Raw genomic sequence first — 18,931 nt, 5'->3', positions numbered from 1 at the left:
TGAAGGTACATCGTCCTCTTTTTCTGGTGGTTTCCCTCACATGTTGCGTTAAGAAAAACTCTTGTACGAGATCCAGGAGCTTTTGGTCCCAACAGCTTTCTTGGCTATTTATATCTAGAGTATTCCAATTTATATTTGTATTGAAGTCCCCAGTTAGTATAATTCTTTCCGATTTCTCTTCCATTTTATGTAGCAATGATCTTACACTCTGAATTGTACTCTCTGCCAGGTCCTCATATTCGTCTCTTTCCCATGTGTTTGATCTGGGTGGCATGTACAAATTGGCTACAATTACTTTACCTTCAGATGTGTCAATCTCTACTGCAATCAGTTCTACTTGTGATGGTATATCTAGGTTTATTTCCTTGACTTTTAGATTTTTCTTAGTTAATATTATAATTCCTCCTCCTTTTTTTAAATTTCTGTCTCTTCTCCATATATTGTATTCCTCTAAGTTTAGTATGTCATTGGATATCCTTGGTGTTAATTTTGTCTCAGTTAGGCATATTATTTGTGGTTCATTTTCTCTGACATAATCATTCATCTCTAGTAATTTAGATACCATTCCATCCACATTTGAGTACATCAACTTTATCATCTTGTTTATATACTTGTCATGACATGGTTCTACTACCTTCCTCCTTTTCCTTCCATCCTGTTTGTGTACCACTTTCGTACCTGCAATCCTATTACTCTGTAAAAAAATTTCTTCTTCTCCTCTTCTGATCTTCCCTCATTTTTTGTTTTTGCTTCCTCCCTTTTCTCTTTCAGTAATTCCAGTTCCTCTTGTGTTAGGCATCTTTTTATCCATACATTTTTGAACTCCTCTTTTTCCATAAGATTCTTTGCATTTTTTAGTATCTCTTCCACAGTGTTTACACTCTGGAAAGTCACCTTTAGAGGTCTTGTCTTCCTTTTCTCGTATTTCCCTAACCTTTTGTGTTCCTCTAAGTCTTTACTACAGATTTCCTCTGATACTTCTTTCAGTAAGCTCATTACATTTTGCCATCTCCTTTTTGTCTCTAGTGATCTTGTTTTTAACTTTTTCCTCTTCTATACCAGTGATTACTATTGATTGATTTATTTCTACTGAATCTCTGACTAACTTTGGATTGTTTTGGATTATTCTTTTCACTTCCTTTTTAATGCTTTTTTCCTCCACCCTTGTTTCTAAGTCTTTCTTTACTTTCATCATTTCAGCATACGTGTTTTCTACATCATTTTTGTAGCTTTGCACAGCTTCATTCACCTGTGTTATCTTCTCCTCAATATCACTGCTCTGGTCCATAAGACTGCTTGCTTGTCTAATTGTCTCTGTGTCATTTTTTAACTCTTCCATAACACTCTCGTGATTGACTGCTGTACTTGCCATTTCACTCACTTTCTTCCTAAGCGTACTCAATTCCACTGTTAGTTCACTGATGGTTGTGTCTTTCTTACTGGCCTCCCTTCCTAGTTTTTCTATCTCTTCCTTTTGCAAGTGCATTTGCTTCTTTATTTCATCAATTTCATTTTTGAAAGACATTTCTAGTTTGTGTACACGTTCAACCAGTCTATTGTGAGTCTCCACTTCAACCAGTTCTTGGTAGAAATCATCATTTTGCTCTTTACTTTTATCCCTTTTCTTTTCCAAATTTGTTTTACTGAAGTATGTATCCATTTTGTAATACTAAATGAACAGAGTATGTACTTACAGAGTATGTACACTTTCCCCGTGTTGCTGTAGTATAAACAAACCCAGCTGACTCAACGCATCGTGGTTCTTTGTTCTGTTTGAACCAGTCTTATTTAAATTTATTATTTCTTTTCCTTTTAATAATGAAAAATCATTTAGTCTAACCTGGTACAGAGCTTGACTCATTCAAAGATACTAATTTAGGTAATGCCTCTGGCCGTGTTGGTCTGGTATGGAGCGCCGGTGATGAACGTCTACCTCCGATGACTCCCTGTGTGTGTGTGTGTGTGTATGTAATGACCAACCTGAAACTTAACAAATTAATCACACTTTCCTGGCCGTGACTTGATCTCATGCCTTTGTGCTTCACACGAGCAGGCAACCACTGAGCCAAAGAGAGGATCCCCACTTTACCTCAAGGCAACCCAGGCTTTTATAGACCTGATTACATGTGTGCATGTGTGTGTGTGTGTGTGTGTGTGTGTGTGTGTGTGTGTGTGTGTGTGTGTGTGTTCCTAATTCTTACCTAATTGTTCTTACCTAATTGTATTTTTACAGGAATGAGTCAAGCTCGTACTGTCCCGTGTCTTAAACCATATTTATCATACATATCCTTAAATTTGTGAATTGTTTTGGCACACATTATTTCATTCGGTAGTGCATTCCACTGATCAATTGCTCTGTTTGGGAAACTGAATTTCCTTACGTCTTTATCACCTCTCTTCTTATGCAGTTTTTTGCAGTGTCCTCTTGCTGATGCTTCCCCATAGGTTAAGTAATCATTTATGTCTATTTTCTCCTTCCCTGATATGCATTTATATAGCATTATCATGTCACCTTTTTTCCTTCTCTCCTTTTAGTGTTGGTAGATTCAGTTTATTTAGTCTTTCTTCGTAGCTTAGATCCCTTAAGCTTGGTATCCATCTTGTACCGGCCCTTTGAACTTTTTCAATCTTGTCTATGTGTTTTTTAAGATGAGGACTCCAGACCACTGATGCATACTCCAGGGTTGGTCTGATGAATGATGTTATTATCCTTCTTAGCATGTCTTCATTTATGTATGTGAATGCTATTCTCATATTTGCAAGCAGTGTATACATGATCCATACCTTCTCACTGATGTGGTCAGCCGAAGATAGTCTGTTACTGATAATCACACCTAGGTTCTTCTCTCTTTCTGATGTGTGTAGGGTTTTATTTCCTAACATATAATCCCAATCAGGTCTTTTTCCACTTTTACCAAACTTGATTACATGACACTTGTCCACACTGAATTCCATTTGCCATGTATTACTCCATTCATGAAGTTTATTTAATTCTTCTTGTAGCTCTTTACAAGAGTCTGTGTTAGTAATTCTCTTGTATTTTTGCATCATCTGCAAACATATTTAGATAGCTTTCATTTCCAGTGTTACTGTCTATATCATTTATGTACACTAAAAACATGATTGGTGCCAGCACTGAGCCCTGTGGTACTCCACTAGTCACTTCTTTCCATGATGAGTAATTTCCCCTTAGTACTGTTCTCATTTCTCTTTTTTAAGAGAAAATCTTGCATCCAACAAAACAGTTTGCCTCGAATTCCTCCTTGATGGTACAGTCTCCATAAACGTTTTTGGTGTGGTACTGTGTCAAATGCTTTCTTGAAATCTAAATAGATACTGTCCACCCATCCTTCTCTTTCCTGTATTGTGTCTATTACTCTGTCATAGTAGCTCAACAGATTAGTAATACATGATTTTTCTTTTCTGAAACCAAACTGTCTTTCTGTAATCATATTGTGTTCTTCTAGATGATTTACCAAAGCTTTTCTTATAAGCTTTCCTAATACCTTGCTTACAACACTGGTCAGTGATACTGGTCGGTAGTTGAGTGGATTTTGTCTATTCCCTTTCTTGAATAAGGGGACAATGTTTGCTTTCTTCCAAATATCAGGTAGTTTACCTTGACTCAAGGATTTCTTGAAAATTAAAAATAATGGTTTACTTAACTCCTTTGCACATTCTTGTAGCACTCAACATGAAATTTCATCAGGACCATTTTCTTTTCCTCTGTCTAATTTACTTAACGCCTCCTGTATTACTTTTTCTGATTTTTGTATATCTGGTAGTATGTGAGGGCATGCATGTTCCACATAGTCCCTCTCAAAATTTTTTCCTTCTGTAAAAACTGATTGGAAATTCTTATTTAGTGCTTCACAAATATCCTTCTCTTGTGTATAGGTGATTCCATCATCCGTAATGGATTGTATTTTATCTTTTACTTTGGTTTTGCTTCTGATGTTGCTGTAAAGTAGCTTCGGTTGATCACTACTTTTATTTATGATATCCTCCTCAAACTGTTTTTAGGTTTCCCTCCTTATTCTTGTATAATCGTTTCTTGCCTGTTTATAATTTTTATATGTCCTTTCACTATTGTGTCTTCTGTATCTATTCCACAACAAATCTCTTCTTTCTTTTGATTTTTTACATTCTGTATTGAACCATTTCGTTCTTTTCTTTTCTGCTTCTTTGTGCTGTGGGATGTGTGTGTGTGTGTGTGTGTGTGTGTGTGTGTGTGTGTGTGTGTGTGTGTGTGTGTGTGTGTGTGTGTGTGTGTGTGTGTGTGTGTGTGTGTGTGTGTATAATGACCAAATTGAAACTTAACAAATTAATCACACTTTCCTGGCCGTGATTTGATCTCATGCCTTTGTGCTTCAAACGAGAGCAGGCGATCACTGACCCAGAGAGGATCCCTGCTTTACCTCAAGGCAACCCAGGCTTTTATAGACCTGATTACATGTGTGTGTGTGTGTGTGTGTGTGTGTGTGTGTGTGTGTGTGTGTGTGTGTGTGTGTGTGTGTGTGTGTGTGTGTGTGTGTGTGTGTGTGTGTGTGTGTGTGTGTGTGTGTGTGTGTGTGTGTGTGTGTGTGTGTGTGTGTGTGTGTGTGTGTGTGTGTGTGTGTGTGTGTGTGTGTGTGTGTGTGTGTGTGTGTGTGTGTGTGTGTGTGTGTGTGTGTGTGTGTGTGTGTGTGTGTGTGTGTGTGTGTGTGTGTGTGTGTGTGTGTGTGTGTGTGTGTGTGTGTGTGTGTGTGTGTGTGTGTGTGTGTGTGTGTGTGTGTGTGTGTGTGTGTGTGTGTGTGTGTGTGTGTGTGTGTGTGTGTGTGTGTGTGTGTGTGTGTGTGTGTGTGTGTGTGTGTGTGTGTGTGTGTGTGATGTGATGTGTGTGTGTGTGTGTCAAACGTGTGTGTGTGTGTGTGTGTGTGTGTGTGTGTGTGTGTGTGTGTGTGTGTGTGTGTGTGTGTGTGTGTGTGTGTGTGTGTGTGTGTGTGTGTGTGTGTGTGTGTGTGTGTGTGTGTGTGTGTGTGTGTGTGTGTGTGTGTGTGTGTGTGTGCGCAAGGTGGTTAGGGGGTTGGAGAGAGTGGGGTTGAATTGGTGGCTGTGGTACGTCGGTGCATTGCCCAGGTGGGTGGGCAAGATGGTTGGTAAGGGGGTGAGTTGGTTGGTTGGGGTATGTGGGGTGGCCTGGGGTGGGTTGTAGAGGTATATGGGTTTGTGTGGGGTGGGCTGGGTGAGTGAGTGGCTGGATTTGTCAGTGGTCAGGGAGGGGTTGGTAAGTTAGGTTTTGATGGGATGAGTTTGGTGGATGCATTGGGTTCGAATGAGTGAATGGAATGGGGGAGTGAATGAAGTTGAGTAAGAAGGGTGGCTGGGCATGTGGATGGGCAGGTGGATCGGTGGGAGGAGTAGGTGGGTAGGATGGGTGGGTTCTCAGGGTGGGGGTGGGCAGGGTGTGTGAGTTTTCAGGGAGAAGTGGATGGGAATGGTGGGAGGGTTGTGTGGGTGGAAGTGATGGATGGCACTGTTGGGTGAGCAAGGTAGGTGGAATTTGTGGGTGGGAAGGATGGATGGTAGCGGTCGAATGGCAAGATGGGTCATCGGGATGTGTGGGCATAGTGGGTTGCCAGGGTGAGCAGGCATGGTGGGTCGCCAGAGTGAGTGGGCACAGTGGGTTGCCAAGGTGGCTGAGATGATTGCGTGGCCAGGGTGCTCTGGATGGGTGGTTGGGTTGGTGGGTTCGGTGGCTGGATTGGTCCAGGGTGGATAGGTGAGTTGGTGAATATGTTGAGTGGCATTGTTGGGTGAGCTTCGTGGGTCACGTTCATGAGTTGGCAGAGGGCAGATGGCTGGGATAGGTGGGCTGGATGGATAGCTCAGGTAGCTGGGCAGGGTGAGTGGACGGGGTGAGGCTGGTGGGCTGTGCTGGATTGGCGGGTGGGCAGATATGTGGCTCCCCAGATGACAAGACAGGAGAGAGGTTTATGTTGCTAATAATCATATAACTTGTTGCAGTTACTTTGATTTTCATATATCACTTAGAACATACTGGAGAAATATTTGTACAGCAAACTCTATACACTACTGATCCATCTGCCTAACAAATCAGCACACTGGTGGGGGTAATGATAGGGAGCTTGGGGGTAGACGTGTGACTAACCTTACCTCTAGTGGCACAGTACCCTGTCCCCTGGTTGATGGTAGGAACTTTTATGCATGACAGTACATATGATAAGATGTGATCTAAGATACAATACCCCTTCCCTGGCACCCAAACATCATTTCATCTTGTCATGGTAAGTGATCACCACTTATTTACCAATTTGTACACTCAAATTAACCCTTTTTTATTCAAAGTGATGTTACTAGAGGCTGTATGTGTACTATAATGAATGTTAGGTATGATCATGAGGGGGGGTAAATATTTTTCAAGAAGCCAAAGGAGGGCCATTGGGTGAAATTTGGGGATTTCACAATACCAATTATCCATATGATGTTTCGTTCAATGGCATGATTTATAAGTTTTGATCTGTACTGTAAAATTTCTGGATTCGTTAGTCATGCAAACTGAGGGTTTATTTTATAAGAAGCCTATGGGGTGACCCCATAGGGCAGTTGCTCCCTTGTGGTCTGCTCAGCCAGGAGGACTGGAATCAAGCAACAACAGCAGCTGTACTTCTAATACCTTATTATTTTATGCTGCTTTTAACTCCTACAGTTTGGGTAGGTGCTTCCTAAGCTGGGTAAAACCATCTGGCAGTGATGAGACTAAAATAAAAAGATTGAAGGGGTTAATGATCACTTATTATCTTCAAAATCAAAGCATCAATACTGTACTTACATGAGCTCACTTTCATAGAAGATGTCCTCAAGGCTCAGCAGATAGTCAGAAGAATTTATACTCTCAGAAAATGCATTGGTGAGATGCAGCCTTTCTAAATTTTCAAAATTACTGAAAACTCTTGGTCTCTCTCTTTCATCCGTTATCTCTAAGTAGTTGTGATCTAGGATTAACGTTTTAACAGTCGAAACCTGCAATGAAAAAAAAAAAAAATTATGTAATATTTTCTTTTACAAAATGGGGACTTTTGTAAAACAAAAAGTATAACCTGTACTGAAGGTATCTAATCACAAATAAGTTAGTGACACAAAATAATATACTGTAATTAACTTAAAACAATCTCAGCAAGAGAAAGTAGTTGTTGCGAAGCTACACTCTGCTGGGTCTCACAAATTCTAAAATACTCAGTATAAACAAGAAGCGGTGCCAAGGCACAGCAAACCCATCCCTGGCAGTCATTTCAGTGCTGATGTATAAACACAACAGGATATCTAGTCAAAGATGTCACATATCAATTTGGGGTAGACTGGGTGAAAATTGACAATTTTATGGCCATTTGAAATTTTAGGCCTGAGCCACCTGACATTGACTCCCATACCACTAACTGTGGAGTGACCCCCCCCCATGATGTAATGAGGCATGTTACAGGATGCAGATTTGAAAGATGCACCTTTAGGTTATGGTTTCATGTCAATATGACGAATCTGAAAGGAGTTATGGCGAAAAAAACGATTTTTATCTGTCCCTGTTTTTTCACATTTTGGGGGCCTACAGCCTGGGCCTTGGCCCAGTTTGGCCCAAAATTTAATCACATGATCAGAAGGTCAAAAGCCCATCATCCCTGCAACTTTATTCAAAATTGCAACAGTGGTTTTTGTGTAAAGTTGTTAACAGACAGACAGATAAATAAACAGAATGAAAACAATACCCATCCCCAAGCCCCTCCAGGGCGGGGACAGGTAATCAATGGTAGATGGGGGCACCTATCATCCACTTCCTAGATACTATTCATATATTTCTTTATTTCTTCCCCCTCCCTTCTCTCTCTCTTGGGTGCCTCTACACTGAGTGAGAAGCTAAATGGTTTCCTGTAACTCATACAACCATTTACTATGCAGGGTGGTGGCCAACAAAATAGAACCTGTAAGAGTTTCCATCTAAGGGGTGGTTTGGGCTTACTACTCACATGCCACTTCAGGAGAAAGTGAGGTTGGCCACCCATGCCTTAAATGTCAGGACTGAACAGCCCTGGGACCATGCATTCCCAATGGTACAAAAATGAACTGGATGATGCTGTAGATGGATGGATGGACTGGGAAAAATGTTTGTATAAGTTATATTAACCCTGACCCTTCATAGCACATGGTGACTGCTTCATAATGAATAATGGTGTGCTAGGTGATAAGTGTTCATGTTCATTTCATTTATAAAGGTTCCAACAGGAAGGGTTCTTAATGAGCAGCATGTAGAGCCATGCTGCTCATTAAGAACCCTCCCTGTTCAGTCTCTTATAACAGAAGTCAACTGTATAACCTCATCTCAAGTCTTTTTCAGTCTACTTCTTGCAACTCAACCTCAGTGTTAATCCTTCTCACTCTCCACACCCAGCTGTCATCCTCCATCCTCTTCTTGAGCCCAAATGATCTCAATGTACACTTTCTCATCACATCACTACTAGATTCAAGTTACATCCTTTTTTGTAACCCATCATTCATTATCCTAACCCCTCCACAAGACTATCAATCAAGGATGCACTTCAGAATCATCTGGCTATTCTCATCACTATACAGTTGAGCCTACAAATATCCTCCTCTTTACTACCCATGTCTCATTACCATACAGCATTACATCCCTAACACATACTGCATACAAGGATCCTTTACTACAGAGAGACAGCCATCTCAATATCAGGAGAGGCAACAACTCCATAAACTTTTTCCAGTCATACCATAACCTTGCTACTGAGCTTGCTCTAGCCCTACCTCCACCATAAATCATGTCCCACAAATAAAAAATTCATCCTCACACTCAAATGACTCTCAAGCAAGATTAACTCTTTCCCGCCCCACCCTCCTGTATGCTCTCCTTTACATACCACACACTCGAAACCAACATTAATTTGCAGGCTACCTATTATATCACTACATTTCTTATGCACTCATATATCAAAACCACTGCACAAAGTGGAGCTGATTCCCACACCCTTGTGGCAAACTGTTCATGGCTATACTCCTTTTGCTAATACAGTACCATCATCTGCCCTAGTTATCATCACTTTTATTTACGCTCTCATGCCTACCACTAGGTAACAGAAGCAAAAGTTTTCTGGCCACATGCCCTTGCTGGCACCAACCCATGTCATAGTATGATACAATGGGTTGTGTGTAAAGTACATGTAGTGCAGTGTACAGATAGAAAAATATGTTTGGGATAGTATGTTGGTCTACACTCTGTGTTAGTGACACTGAAAAAGATCAGCAAAATGGGATGGTCAGTAGATTGTCCAGAGACCTAGCAAAATGGGAGGTCCAGCTCTTCCTGTCACCACTTTTCCCATTCTCCTTGGAAGTGCCACCCTGATTGGCTGAAGCTACAGTCTGCTCCATGCATTTCCCATCCCTGTCTAATTTTTTCTACTTCACATACAGCAGGAAAGTAGATGAAATAAACTTATGTTCAGCTTTGCCTCATCTATCAAGGTAACATTTGTTTCTGAGTGCTTCTTGAGTAATAAAATTGTTGTATAAAATACTTCTTCATCTGAAGTGCCGGGTAATGCCATGATTCTGCATTTGCTTCACTCTGCAGCTGATGGCTGGAGGAGTAGCTACCTCATCATCATCATCATCATCTAATCTAGTGTCACCCCATGAGAAGTGTAGGAGCCTGGGGCTGGGTAAGTTGGTCCTGACATTTAAGATGAGAGTGATCAGCCACACTCATCCCTGAGCGGCATTACGTGAGCAATAAACCCCAACCATCCCTTGGATATAAACCTGCACCAGCTCAATCGGACTGGAGCACCTTAATTGCCCACTTAACCACCAGGTGCCACAATTTGGTTATATGGTTACTAACCAGTGTAGTAAATGGTTTTCTTATGTATAGGAAACCATTTGCCATGTCACTCAGTGTAGAGTCACCCATAGACAGATAGATGAGGAAAGAATGAAGGAAAGAAAGACAGAAGAGGTAGGATGGAAAGAAGGAAGGAAGAGAGGAAAGGGCAGGCACCCGAGGGCGGGACAACATCGAGCAAGTGGATGGTGAGCGCCCCCACCAACCACTTAGCTACCCCATGCAGTGGTAAAAACGGTAACAGCCAACCCCACTTTACCCCTTTCAAAGTCTAATGACCCAAGGATAGTTTACCACAGTCCACTACATTAAAGGGTGGATGATCAATGTACAATCCTTGATGACATAACATGGTCAGAAACCTCCAGTTACTTCTTAAGGATCAAAATATGCAGGCCTATTGCTATGATTGGGGCATCCTAACCACTATAACACTAGACACAGCTCAAAAATACCATACTACAGAGCAGTAACTGGCATCATATAGGAATCAGAAATCAGTAAACAGAGCAGAGAGCTGAGAAGTCCTCTGTTTCCAGCATCACTTTAATTTATTTTTTCCCTGTTCAGCCAATTCCACATTTATTATAAAAAGTAATTTCCTGAATTAATACCAGCACTGCAAAGAATATATAAATACAGTATGGCATATACAGTACAGTGTAGGCCTACATTCAGTACAGCACTGTATACAGTAACTACAGACATAGTGATGATTACACGTACTGTACTGTATAGAAAATCGGTTACCTTATGAAAAGTCCTTCCTTGAATGAAGCGAAGATGATTGTTAGACATATCAATTGTCTCCAAATCACTAAATAATCTGAAGTTGCTGAACACATTAAAAGGCAGAATTGGTATTGTATTTCCGGTAAAGATGAGCACCTCAGTCCTGTGGGAGAAAATATATGCCAAGTGATTATGCTGAGCCACAGATGACATTTGTACAATAATGCACTAGCTGTGAAAATGGCACACTGGATGGGGGCAATCCTCTTAAAATGAAGTCTATCCTGGGTTAATAACTGGGAACTTTATACAAAAGAAATTACAAATACACCTGCCTTCAAGATGGGAAATTCAATCTTTATAGCAGAGTATTTTAAAGATTTTTATAAGGTCCCATATGTGAACAAAATTTTTGTTATACAGTAATAAGAGTCTCTTCCGGTGTCAAAGCAAATGAACTGGAGCCACCGTTGAAAGAAGAGTCACATCACTTGCTGTCTGAACCTCCCTGGTTGATGGAGGAGAGAAGTACCTGAAGCATTCCAGCATTGGAATGGCAATGTTTAGCTTGTATATATATATATATATATATATATATATATATATATATATGTATATATACAGTAGAACCTCTCTCATTCGGACTATATGGGGGGAAGGGTTGTCCGAATTAGCAGATTGTCCAGACCATCAGGGTAATCTCCAGTTCATACCAAAAACTATCTACATACCCGGTATGGTATGTTTGTTAATTATTAACATACGTGGCATACGTCAACCCTATGTAACTGCAAAAGATGAAAGGATACTAAAATAACCAAACCAAGTATGTACGATAGTTTTGTATTGCATAATTTACAGGTAAGGCCATGACAAGAAACTAGCCTACATTTTAAATTGTAGTAAGTGACTAAGGCCCGTATAGGCAAAAAAATTCATTCATTCATTGCCAGATGCCATGTATCCCAAACGGGGTGGCCAAGGGCTTAGAGTTAATTGTTTTACAGGGAGGGGCACTAATCCTCCACCAACAATGTAATATTTGGAATAAAAATAAAACTTATGTAGGCAAAAAATACATTGTCATCTTTGGCATATTGATAACGCCCGTATGGGCAAGAAGCTAATGTCTGATGTACAAGTAAAGCACATTTAAGTACAAAAAATAACCTACAGTAATCATTAAACACTGCAGAATATTCTGACCCATTTTTGTGTAAGCAAACTCCTCCTTTTAACACCTTTATTCATTGCAGAAGCTACACTTGCATTAAGGGGCATGGTAAGGAGGATTAACTTTTGAAATACAGCATAAAAATATAAATGGTTGGTGAACTAGTTGATGGAACGAATGCTAGCGTGTGTTTAAACAGGCGCCCATGTTGCGACCTAGCGTGATCCGAGACTAAACGAATGACGATCGCTTTCCGCGCCGATACTGAAAATGACTTTTGAATTACTTTCAACATATTTTTCGAGCTTATTATTTTTAAATTTTGTCCGAATTAACAGAAATCCGGATTAAAGGGGTCCGGACCAAAGAGGTTCTACTGTATATATATATATATATATATATATATATACATATATATATATATATATATATATATATACATATAGATAGACAGACAGACAGACAGATATAGATAGATAGATAGATAGATAGATAGACAGATAGATAGACAGACAGACAGATAGATGTGTATATATATATATATATATATATACACACAGTAATCCCACTAATATCCGAACGCCCAATATCCGAACATCCCCACTAACCGGACATAATCATCCTGGGATCCAATATTCCCAAAATGGGCCAAAAACCGCAAAAAATTCGAAAAAATCTGACTTTTTTCCCACCCGTAATTTGAAATTGCTGTCTGGCGCCGAACAGCTGTTACACCATGGTCCCTTCACCCCTTCCTTCCTCCCCCCTCCCCCTTCCCCTGTCAGGGTTGCCATTTGGTATTTTTCATTACCAAGTGTGGGCCAATTTGGTAATGAAAAATTCGTTTGGTAATGAATCAGAATAATTCATTCATTCATTCATCCATTCATTGCCAGACGCCATGTATCCCAAACGGGGTGGCCAACGGCTTAGAGTTAATTGTTTTACAGGGAGGGGCACTAATCCTCCACCAACCCCACTTGACACGTAGGGATGCCAACATTATCTGGTGTTCCCAGGCGGTCACCCATCCAAGTACTAACCAGACCCAACGTTGCTTAACTTCGCTAATCGGACGGGAAGCGGTGTACTCAATGTGGTATAGCCGTTGGCAAATCAGAATAATGCATTACCAAATTGATTTTTCACATGTATGAGGATACACAGGATGGAGATGGTGGATTGTTTGCTCTCTCTGATTAATCTGCTACCCTACATAGCGTGAAAATAATCAACATGGTGTTAATTATATGGAGAGTGATTACATGTATTTCCACTTGTATATATAATTAGTGAAGAATAAATGCTAGCTTTATAAATTTGGTAATGAAAAGTTAAATTTGGTAATGAAAGTTGAGGAGATTGGTAATGTGGCCATTGCGATCTGGCAACTCTGTTACCCCGCCATCATCAACAGTTACAGCTTAACTCCGATCAAGAGCAGATGCTCATAGCAGTGCAAGCCACAGGTGCTTGTTTTTTGCAAATAAACAGTGAATAAACTGCAATACCTTGCCACTAGAACACACAGGAATTTACAGTATTGTGCAGTGTTAAGAAATTAGAATTTAGAGTGCGGAGGATTAACTGTGGACTGCAAACTGGCGGTTCAAACCAGTCCAGGAGCCAAGGACTTGTAAGTACCCAGAATGTTTAATATTGTATAAACTCACCTCTAAAACCTCATTTTATGGTTCTTTTGCATTTATTTCAGTCTTTTATGTCCCTTATTGGTGTGATTTGGGTCTTAAATAGGTGCTAAGTATGTCCAGAGGGAGATGTATAGGTGTTTCTCTGAGTTAGGGTCCATAAGTACAAGTCCATAAGCTGGGGCCCAATATCCGGACAGGACCACTATCCGTACCTGCCTATGGCCCTATTACGTCGGATATTGGAGGGATTACTGTATATTATATGTAATATAATGTAATACTGTATATTATATGTAATTGGGGAGGCGGTGGCTCAATCGGTAGAGAGGTGGCTTGCAGTCCTACCGGACCCAGGTTCAAATCCCCGCTGGTGCAGGGAACAGTTTAAGGATTTGAATTTCATTACGACAGAGTTTACCGATCTACCAGAAGACCCGCCGACATGTCGTAAAAATACCCCCGCTAATACCAATACGCCAGTCCTGTATGAGACAGCCCTAGCATGTATTCAATATGGACGGTGGGTGTTAGCGCCGAAGTGGTGACATGTAGAGGTGTACGATATGTAGGAGGACTACTGGGCCTTGGGAGCAGGCTGAGAAGCCTATGCCCAGAGTCGAGCACATAAAAAAAAAAAAAAAAAAAAAAATCATTCATTCATCATCTAATCATGTGTTTCCCCATGAGAAGCTTAGAAGCACAGGGCTAGGCATGTTGGTCCTGACATTTAAGATGAGATTGACCAGCCTCACTCTTCCCTGAGTGGCACTACATGAGCAATAAACCCCAACCATCCCTTGGATATAAACCTGCGCAGGCTCAATCCAACTGGAGTGCCTTTATTACACACTAAACCACCAGGTGTTATAATTTGGTTATATGGTTACCACCCAGAGTAATAAATGACTTCCTAGGTTACAGGACACCATTCAGCTTGTCACTCAGTGCAGAAACCATAAGGCAGTACTGCATTGAGTGAGTCAATGATGGATGTCCCCACCTACCACCTACCACCAAGAGAGAGAGAGAGAGAGAGAGAAATGAACTTGCCAATACAGTATGTCCAAGTACTGTATAGCTGTATGTGTAAGACAGATACTTCCAGTATGTCGGTAGGATAAAGAGAATATTCACAATGAGCTATTAACCCCTAAAGTACTAAGTTTGTTGATCGAGCTTTTTGTGCAATTTCTTAAAAGGACGAGCAACGCTGATCATGCAACATCCACAAAAAACTGGCGGCAGCTGGTTCCACCCCACCTGTGATGTAGATGGCTTCTAACCAATCAGAACTAAGTGTTGGACACACCGGAAGGGAGACCCAGGCCCATACCCCGGCGGTGGGGGGTGTACCCCCCACCTCCCTCTCGCCACGTCCCTCTACCCCACTGCCTTGTAACTACCCCACATCCCACCTTTCTTACCACCACCACCACCCCTCCCACGCCCTCCTCATGTATCCCCCCCCATGTCCCCCCCAAGTCTTCTGGGGGGAGGGTATTTCCCCCTACCCTCCCTCCATGTCCCTGTACTCCACTGGGGTCCTTTCTTTGTGTCTGGTGGTGGTCTCCTCCCATCCTTCCATCCCTATACACCCCCTCCTGGCCTTACCACCTCCCCAACCCCCTATCACGCCGTATCTTTACCTCCCCGGTCTCAAATATTTTGCGTATTTATTTCACTTTATGGCGCATGTTTTTGAATAATTACCTGTAATTTATTCGTGTCTTTGCTTACAGATATGCACACCACAATTATTTTAGCTGTCTTTATTTGAAACCCACTCGGGAAAGAAATTTTATTTTATGCCGACGCATGCAAGCATGTTGGAGTCTTCAAAAACAAAACAAAACGAAAACTAGCTAGATTTGACAGCTCAGAGGGGAGGAGAGGGGGGAGGGGAGGTTAGGCAAGGGGAGGGGAGGGAAGGGGAGGAGAAAGGAGGGGAGGGAGGGGAAGGGGAGGAGAGTTGAGGGGAGGGAAGGGAAAGGGAGGGAAGGGACTGGAGGTATGGGGAGGGGAGAGCAGGGGAGGATAATTTTTACTATTGATCATATTTTTATTGAGGGGATTCATGATCATTTTTCGTAGCTAGATTTGACAGCTCGGCGGGGAGGGGAGGGGGGAGGGGAAAGGGGGAGGGAAGGGAAGGGAAGGGAAGAGGATGGAGGGGATTGGAGGTATGGGGAGAGGAGAGGAGGGAAGGATAATTTTAACTACAGTATTTATGTTTATTTGGGGAGTTTGTCACCATTTTATTTTTTCCTAAGCACATTACAATGGTTTATAACATCTGGACACACCAAAAAAAATTGATTCTGGTGATCTGTGTACGTATTTTTGTGAAGAAAACAGGTGCAAGTGGCATATTTTCTTTCGTGCCAGGGCTGTGATGGGTAACTATTATCAACATTGACGGGCCATAGCTCGGTAACTACTGGGTCTAAGAGGGTGGGGTTTACGTTTTCAGGTGTTTAAATTCAAGCTCTATAAATCGGACATAAAACGTTTAACCTTTGACATAGTCAAAAAATAGACCTGTTTTTGTGTCCTGGGGGGTAGTCGAGGCTGGAGAATTGCGTATCCTAAGGGTTAAGACAGCAAAAACCCTCATTTTCTACTCCCCCCTAAAAATTCTAGAGGACAACTGCTCCCCCTTGCCCTCAGTTACCTTCACCACCCTTGGGAACTGACATCTTAGATTTTAAGAGCTGAGATCAAGAGTGGTACATTACTCCAGAGTGTCAAGTTACCTAGAAACCAGGATTCTAATGACTTCAAAAGTTCAGTCTTTATAAAAGTTACATTAGGCCAAGAACACCTTCCCCTCACCAAACACAGTGTTCTACTAAACTTAATGTTTATGTAATGAAAGCAAAGCTAATACAAAAAGGTGACCGTGAATGTGGGGAAGAAAAGATGCAGAGAATCTTGGGTGGGTAGAATAGCCAAGTGGCTACAGTTTATTTCTTTTGACAAAAAAAAAAAAAAAAAAAAAAAAAAAAAAAAGGATTTCTCACAGCTAACATATCTGCATGCTGTTTTTAATTCTTCACTCTCTCCTTGTGTAGGCACTTACAGAAAGATGTTAATCAGCCACGTCCATAATCACACAGGCATTAGACAATATGGCTGAAGGAACTATCCCTCTCTCAAAAGTGGATGCATTAACACATCTCCAATTACTGTATCATGCCTTACGAGGCACTGCAGTCATCAGTGGATTGTACCCCCTATTGAAAATGATAGTTCAAGTTATGAGCCTTGCTAGGGCCTCATGTGTTTCTAGATTGTTCTATGATGCAAGTTAGCAAAACCACTGTATACAATACCATATTGTGCTTTCTTATTTTTGGCCTTGTATCAGGCTTATTTTGCTCCAGTCCCATCACAGAACTGTCCATTTAATTATGTGCCCTGGTGACTGCCAGTTTGGCACCTGTTTCTTCCTTTCTTCAGCATTCATGGACATGTTACAGGGCCAGAGGCAGCACATGATATGTCACAGACATTCCTGTCTATATGCCTTCTACACTTTCTTTACAGGTTATTTCTTTCTCATTTTCCCCTTGCTATTTTGTGGCTGGCTAGCGTTTTTTATTTTCTTTTTGAGCTACCACTTTGTCTATAGTTAAATCATGTGAGGTGGGAACCTTGCTTCAATACCTGGTCATAGTATTCCCTGCACCTATATTCTGATTATTAATGTAATCATACCTGGCCCTATTTTCCTACTGCTTGGCCAAAGTTAAGTGCCCAAAGTGTCCAGTGCTGCAGTTCATAGGTACGCAGTTAGTTAGGTTTATTTTCTGTGAGACTTATTATGCTTACTATTAGAGACCACTGACCATGCTGGCATGTGTAGGTTTTTTTACCTGAAGGCAGCCCTCCATGTGTTGTGATCCTAAACTACTTCCCTATTTGGTCCCATGTTCTGAAGGTCTCCGTCTGCTATTGGGAATTATTCCCTATACATTCATATCTGTGACCCCCCCTCGTCCAGTAACCCTCCACCTCCCTTCAAACATGTCCTAGCTTGCTTAATCTATTTAATACCTGTTAAGTCAAATGTCTTTCATAATACACTATTCTTAGTTCTGTCATTCAGTGAAGCCTTGTAAGGCATTGTATCTGGTGACATGCAATACTGCACCTACTCCTCTGCTAAATTCATATTCTTGTCAGTTAATGGGGCTGTCAAGCAACTTTTCCTTACCAATTTACTTCTGTACACAGCAGGGTACAAAAATATTTTCTTGTATGTCATTGTTTCAACCATGGTTATATTACAATGACAAATAACATACAAGAAAATGTTAAGGTGCAATATGCACAACAAATTACTAAAGAAGAGTTGCTAGAATACTATGCTAACAAGCAAACGGCCCGAAGTATGAGATGATTCCTGCAGACAACACTTCTAACGCCTACATGGTACAGTATATAACAATCTAAACAATCTCCTCTGATATCAGAAAAGCATAACAGGACAATACACAAAATTACTTGTTAGGAAGATCTTGGAGCATAGCAGCTGAAGTGAAGCCAGTGTTGGTGCAGTTGACTGTGTACTTCTTTGTCCTGAAAAGGTCATAGCGAGAAAACCCCATCCCACAGCTGCAACGGTTCTCGAAGCTTGGAGGGCATCCTTCTTTGTCCAGCAGACTCAAGCTACCACCAAACACCATGCACCACACCACCATTGCAGCTGCTACCTTCAGCATCACCTGGAAAATCATGAGTGTCAACTACTGTATTAATGAAACACCATAACAACCATACATGCCAAATCCTCCAAAGAGAATGACCTTGACAGAAAATTCTTCACAATGCTCTGTCCTCCCACATCTTTTTTTTTCTCTCTCTCTTAACTACTTTTCTTCCATTACCAACACAGTCATCTTTAAACTGTTCAACTTACTTTTCTCCAAGTAGCTAGAGTTCTTTCCTTTGTAATGTGCAGTTGATGGAGAGGAGACATTAACAAATCAATGTACTGGTTACTATACAACACGAAACTGGTACATCATGATTTATGCGGCTACTTTCACCACTAAATGTGCTAGCATGGACAAAAGTTTATCTACTCCAGTATTCCACTACATCTACATCAAATTGAGGTATATCTGTCACTTGCTTCTCTGATGCACTACACCAGAAAGAATAATCTAAAGTAAAGTAACATACAGACAAACTTTCATCCCTACCTGTACCTGCCACCATCTACTAACTGTGGAACCACAAAATTCCTTACATCATAGTCTACCTTGCTACTCCACACTACATTTTACGGTACATCCCTGTTGTTTAACTTAAGGACACCTCTGATGGGTGGGTGACAGGAAGAAGGGCTTGTAATATTCTGCACTATTCTGATCAAAGTGCTGCACTGCCTCACAGGAGAAGTGAGTACTGTTGTAGTTTCTTCATTGCTAGTGTTGAAATGTCTGAAGGTGGGATACT

General features: G+C 41.1%; 1 protein-coding gene and 1 non-coding gene across 2 annotated transcripts in view; both read right to left on the bottom strand.

Moving 5' to 3' along the window:
- The window catches only part of LOC145412833 (trophoblast glycoprotein), a 75,403-nt gene extending 57,242 nt beyond the window's left edge, over positions 1 to 18,161 (bottom strand). The window contains exons 1-3 of the mRNA XM_080282624.1: positions 17,975 to 18,161; positions 10,661 to 10,805; positions 6,833 to 7,023 (exon numbers count right to left, since the gene is read on the bottom strand). Of these exons, the coding sequence (XP_080138750.1) occupies positions 6,833 to 7,023; positions 10,661 to 10,805; positions 17,975 to 18,156 (518 nt within the window). The 5' untranslated portion in view covers positions 18,157 to 18,161. The remainder of the gene's footprint in view (positions 1 to 6,832; positions 7,024 to 10,660; positions 10,806 to 17,974) is intronic.
- Positions 12,811 to 12,929, bottom strand: LOC145413079 (5S ribosomal RNA). Its single transcript, XR_013899687.1, has one exon. It is a non-coding gene; the product is annotated as a 5S ribosomal RNA (ribosomal RNA).
- Positions 18,162 to 18,931: the final 770 nt, after the last annotated feature.

This window comes from Coenobita brevimanus, chromosome 94 (genome assembly GCF_032717465.1).
Source record: "Coenobita brevimanus isolate Jiangsu-jjx chromosome 94, ASM3271746v2, whole genome shotgun sequence".
Classification (NCBI taxonomy): Eukaryota; Metazoa; Arthropoda; class Malacostraca; order Decapoda; family Coenobitidae; genus Coenobita; species Coenobita brevimanus.
This window is presented reverse-complemented; position numbering and strand designations above follow the sequence as displayed.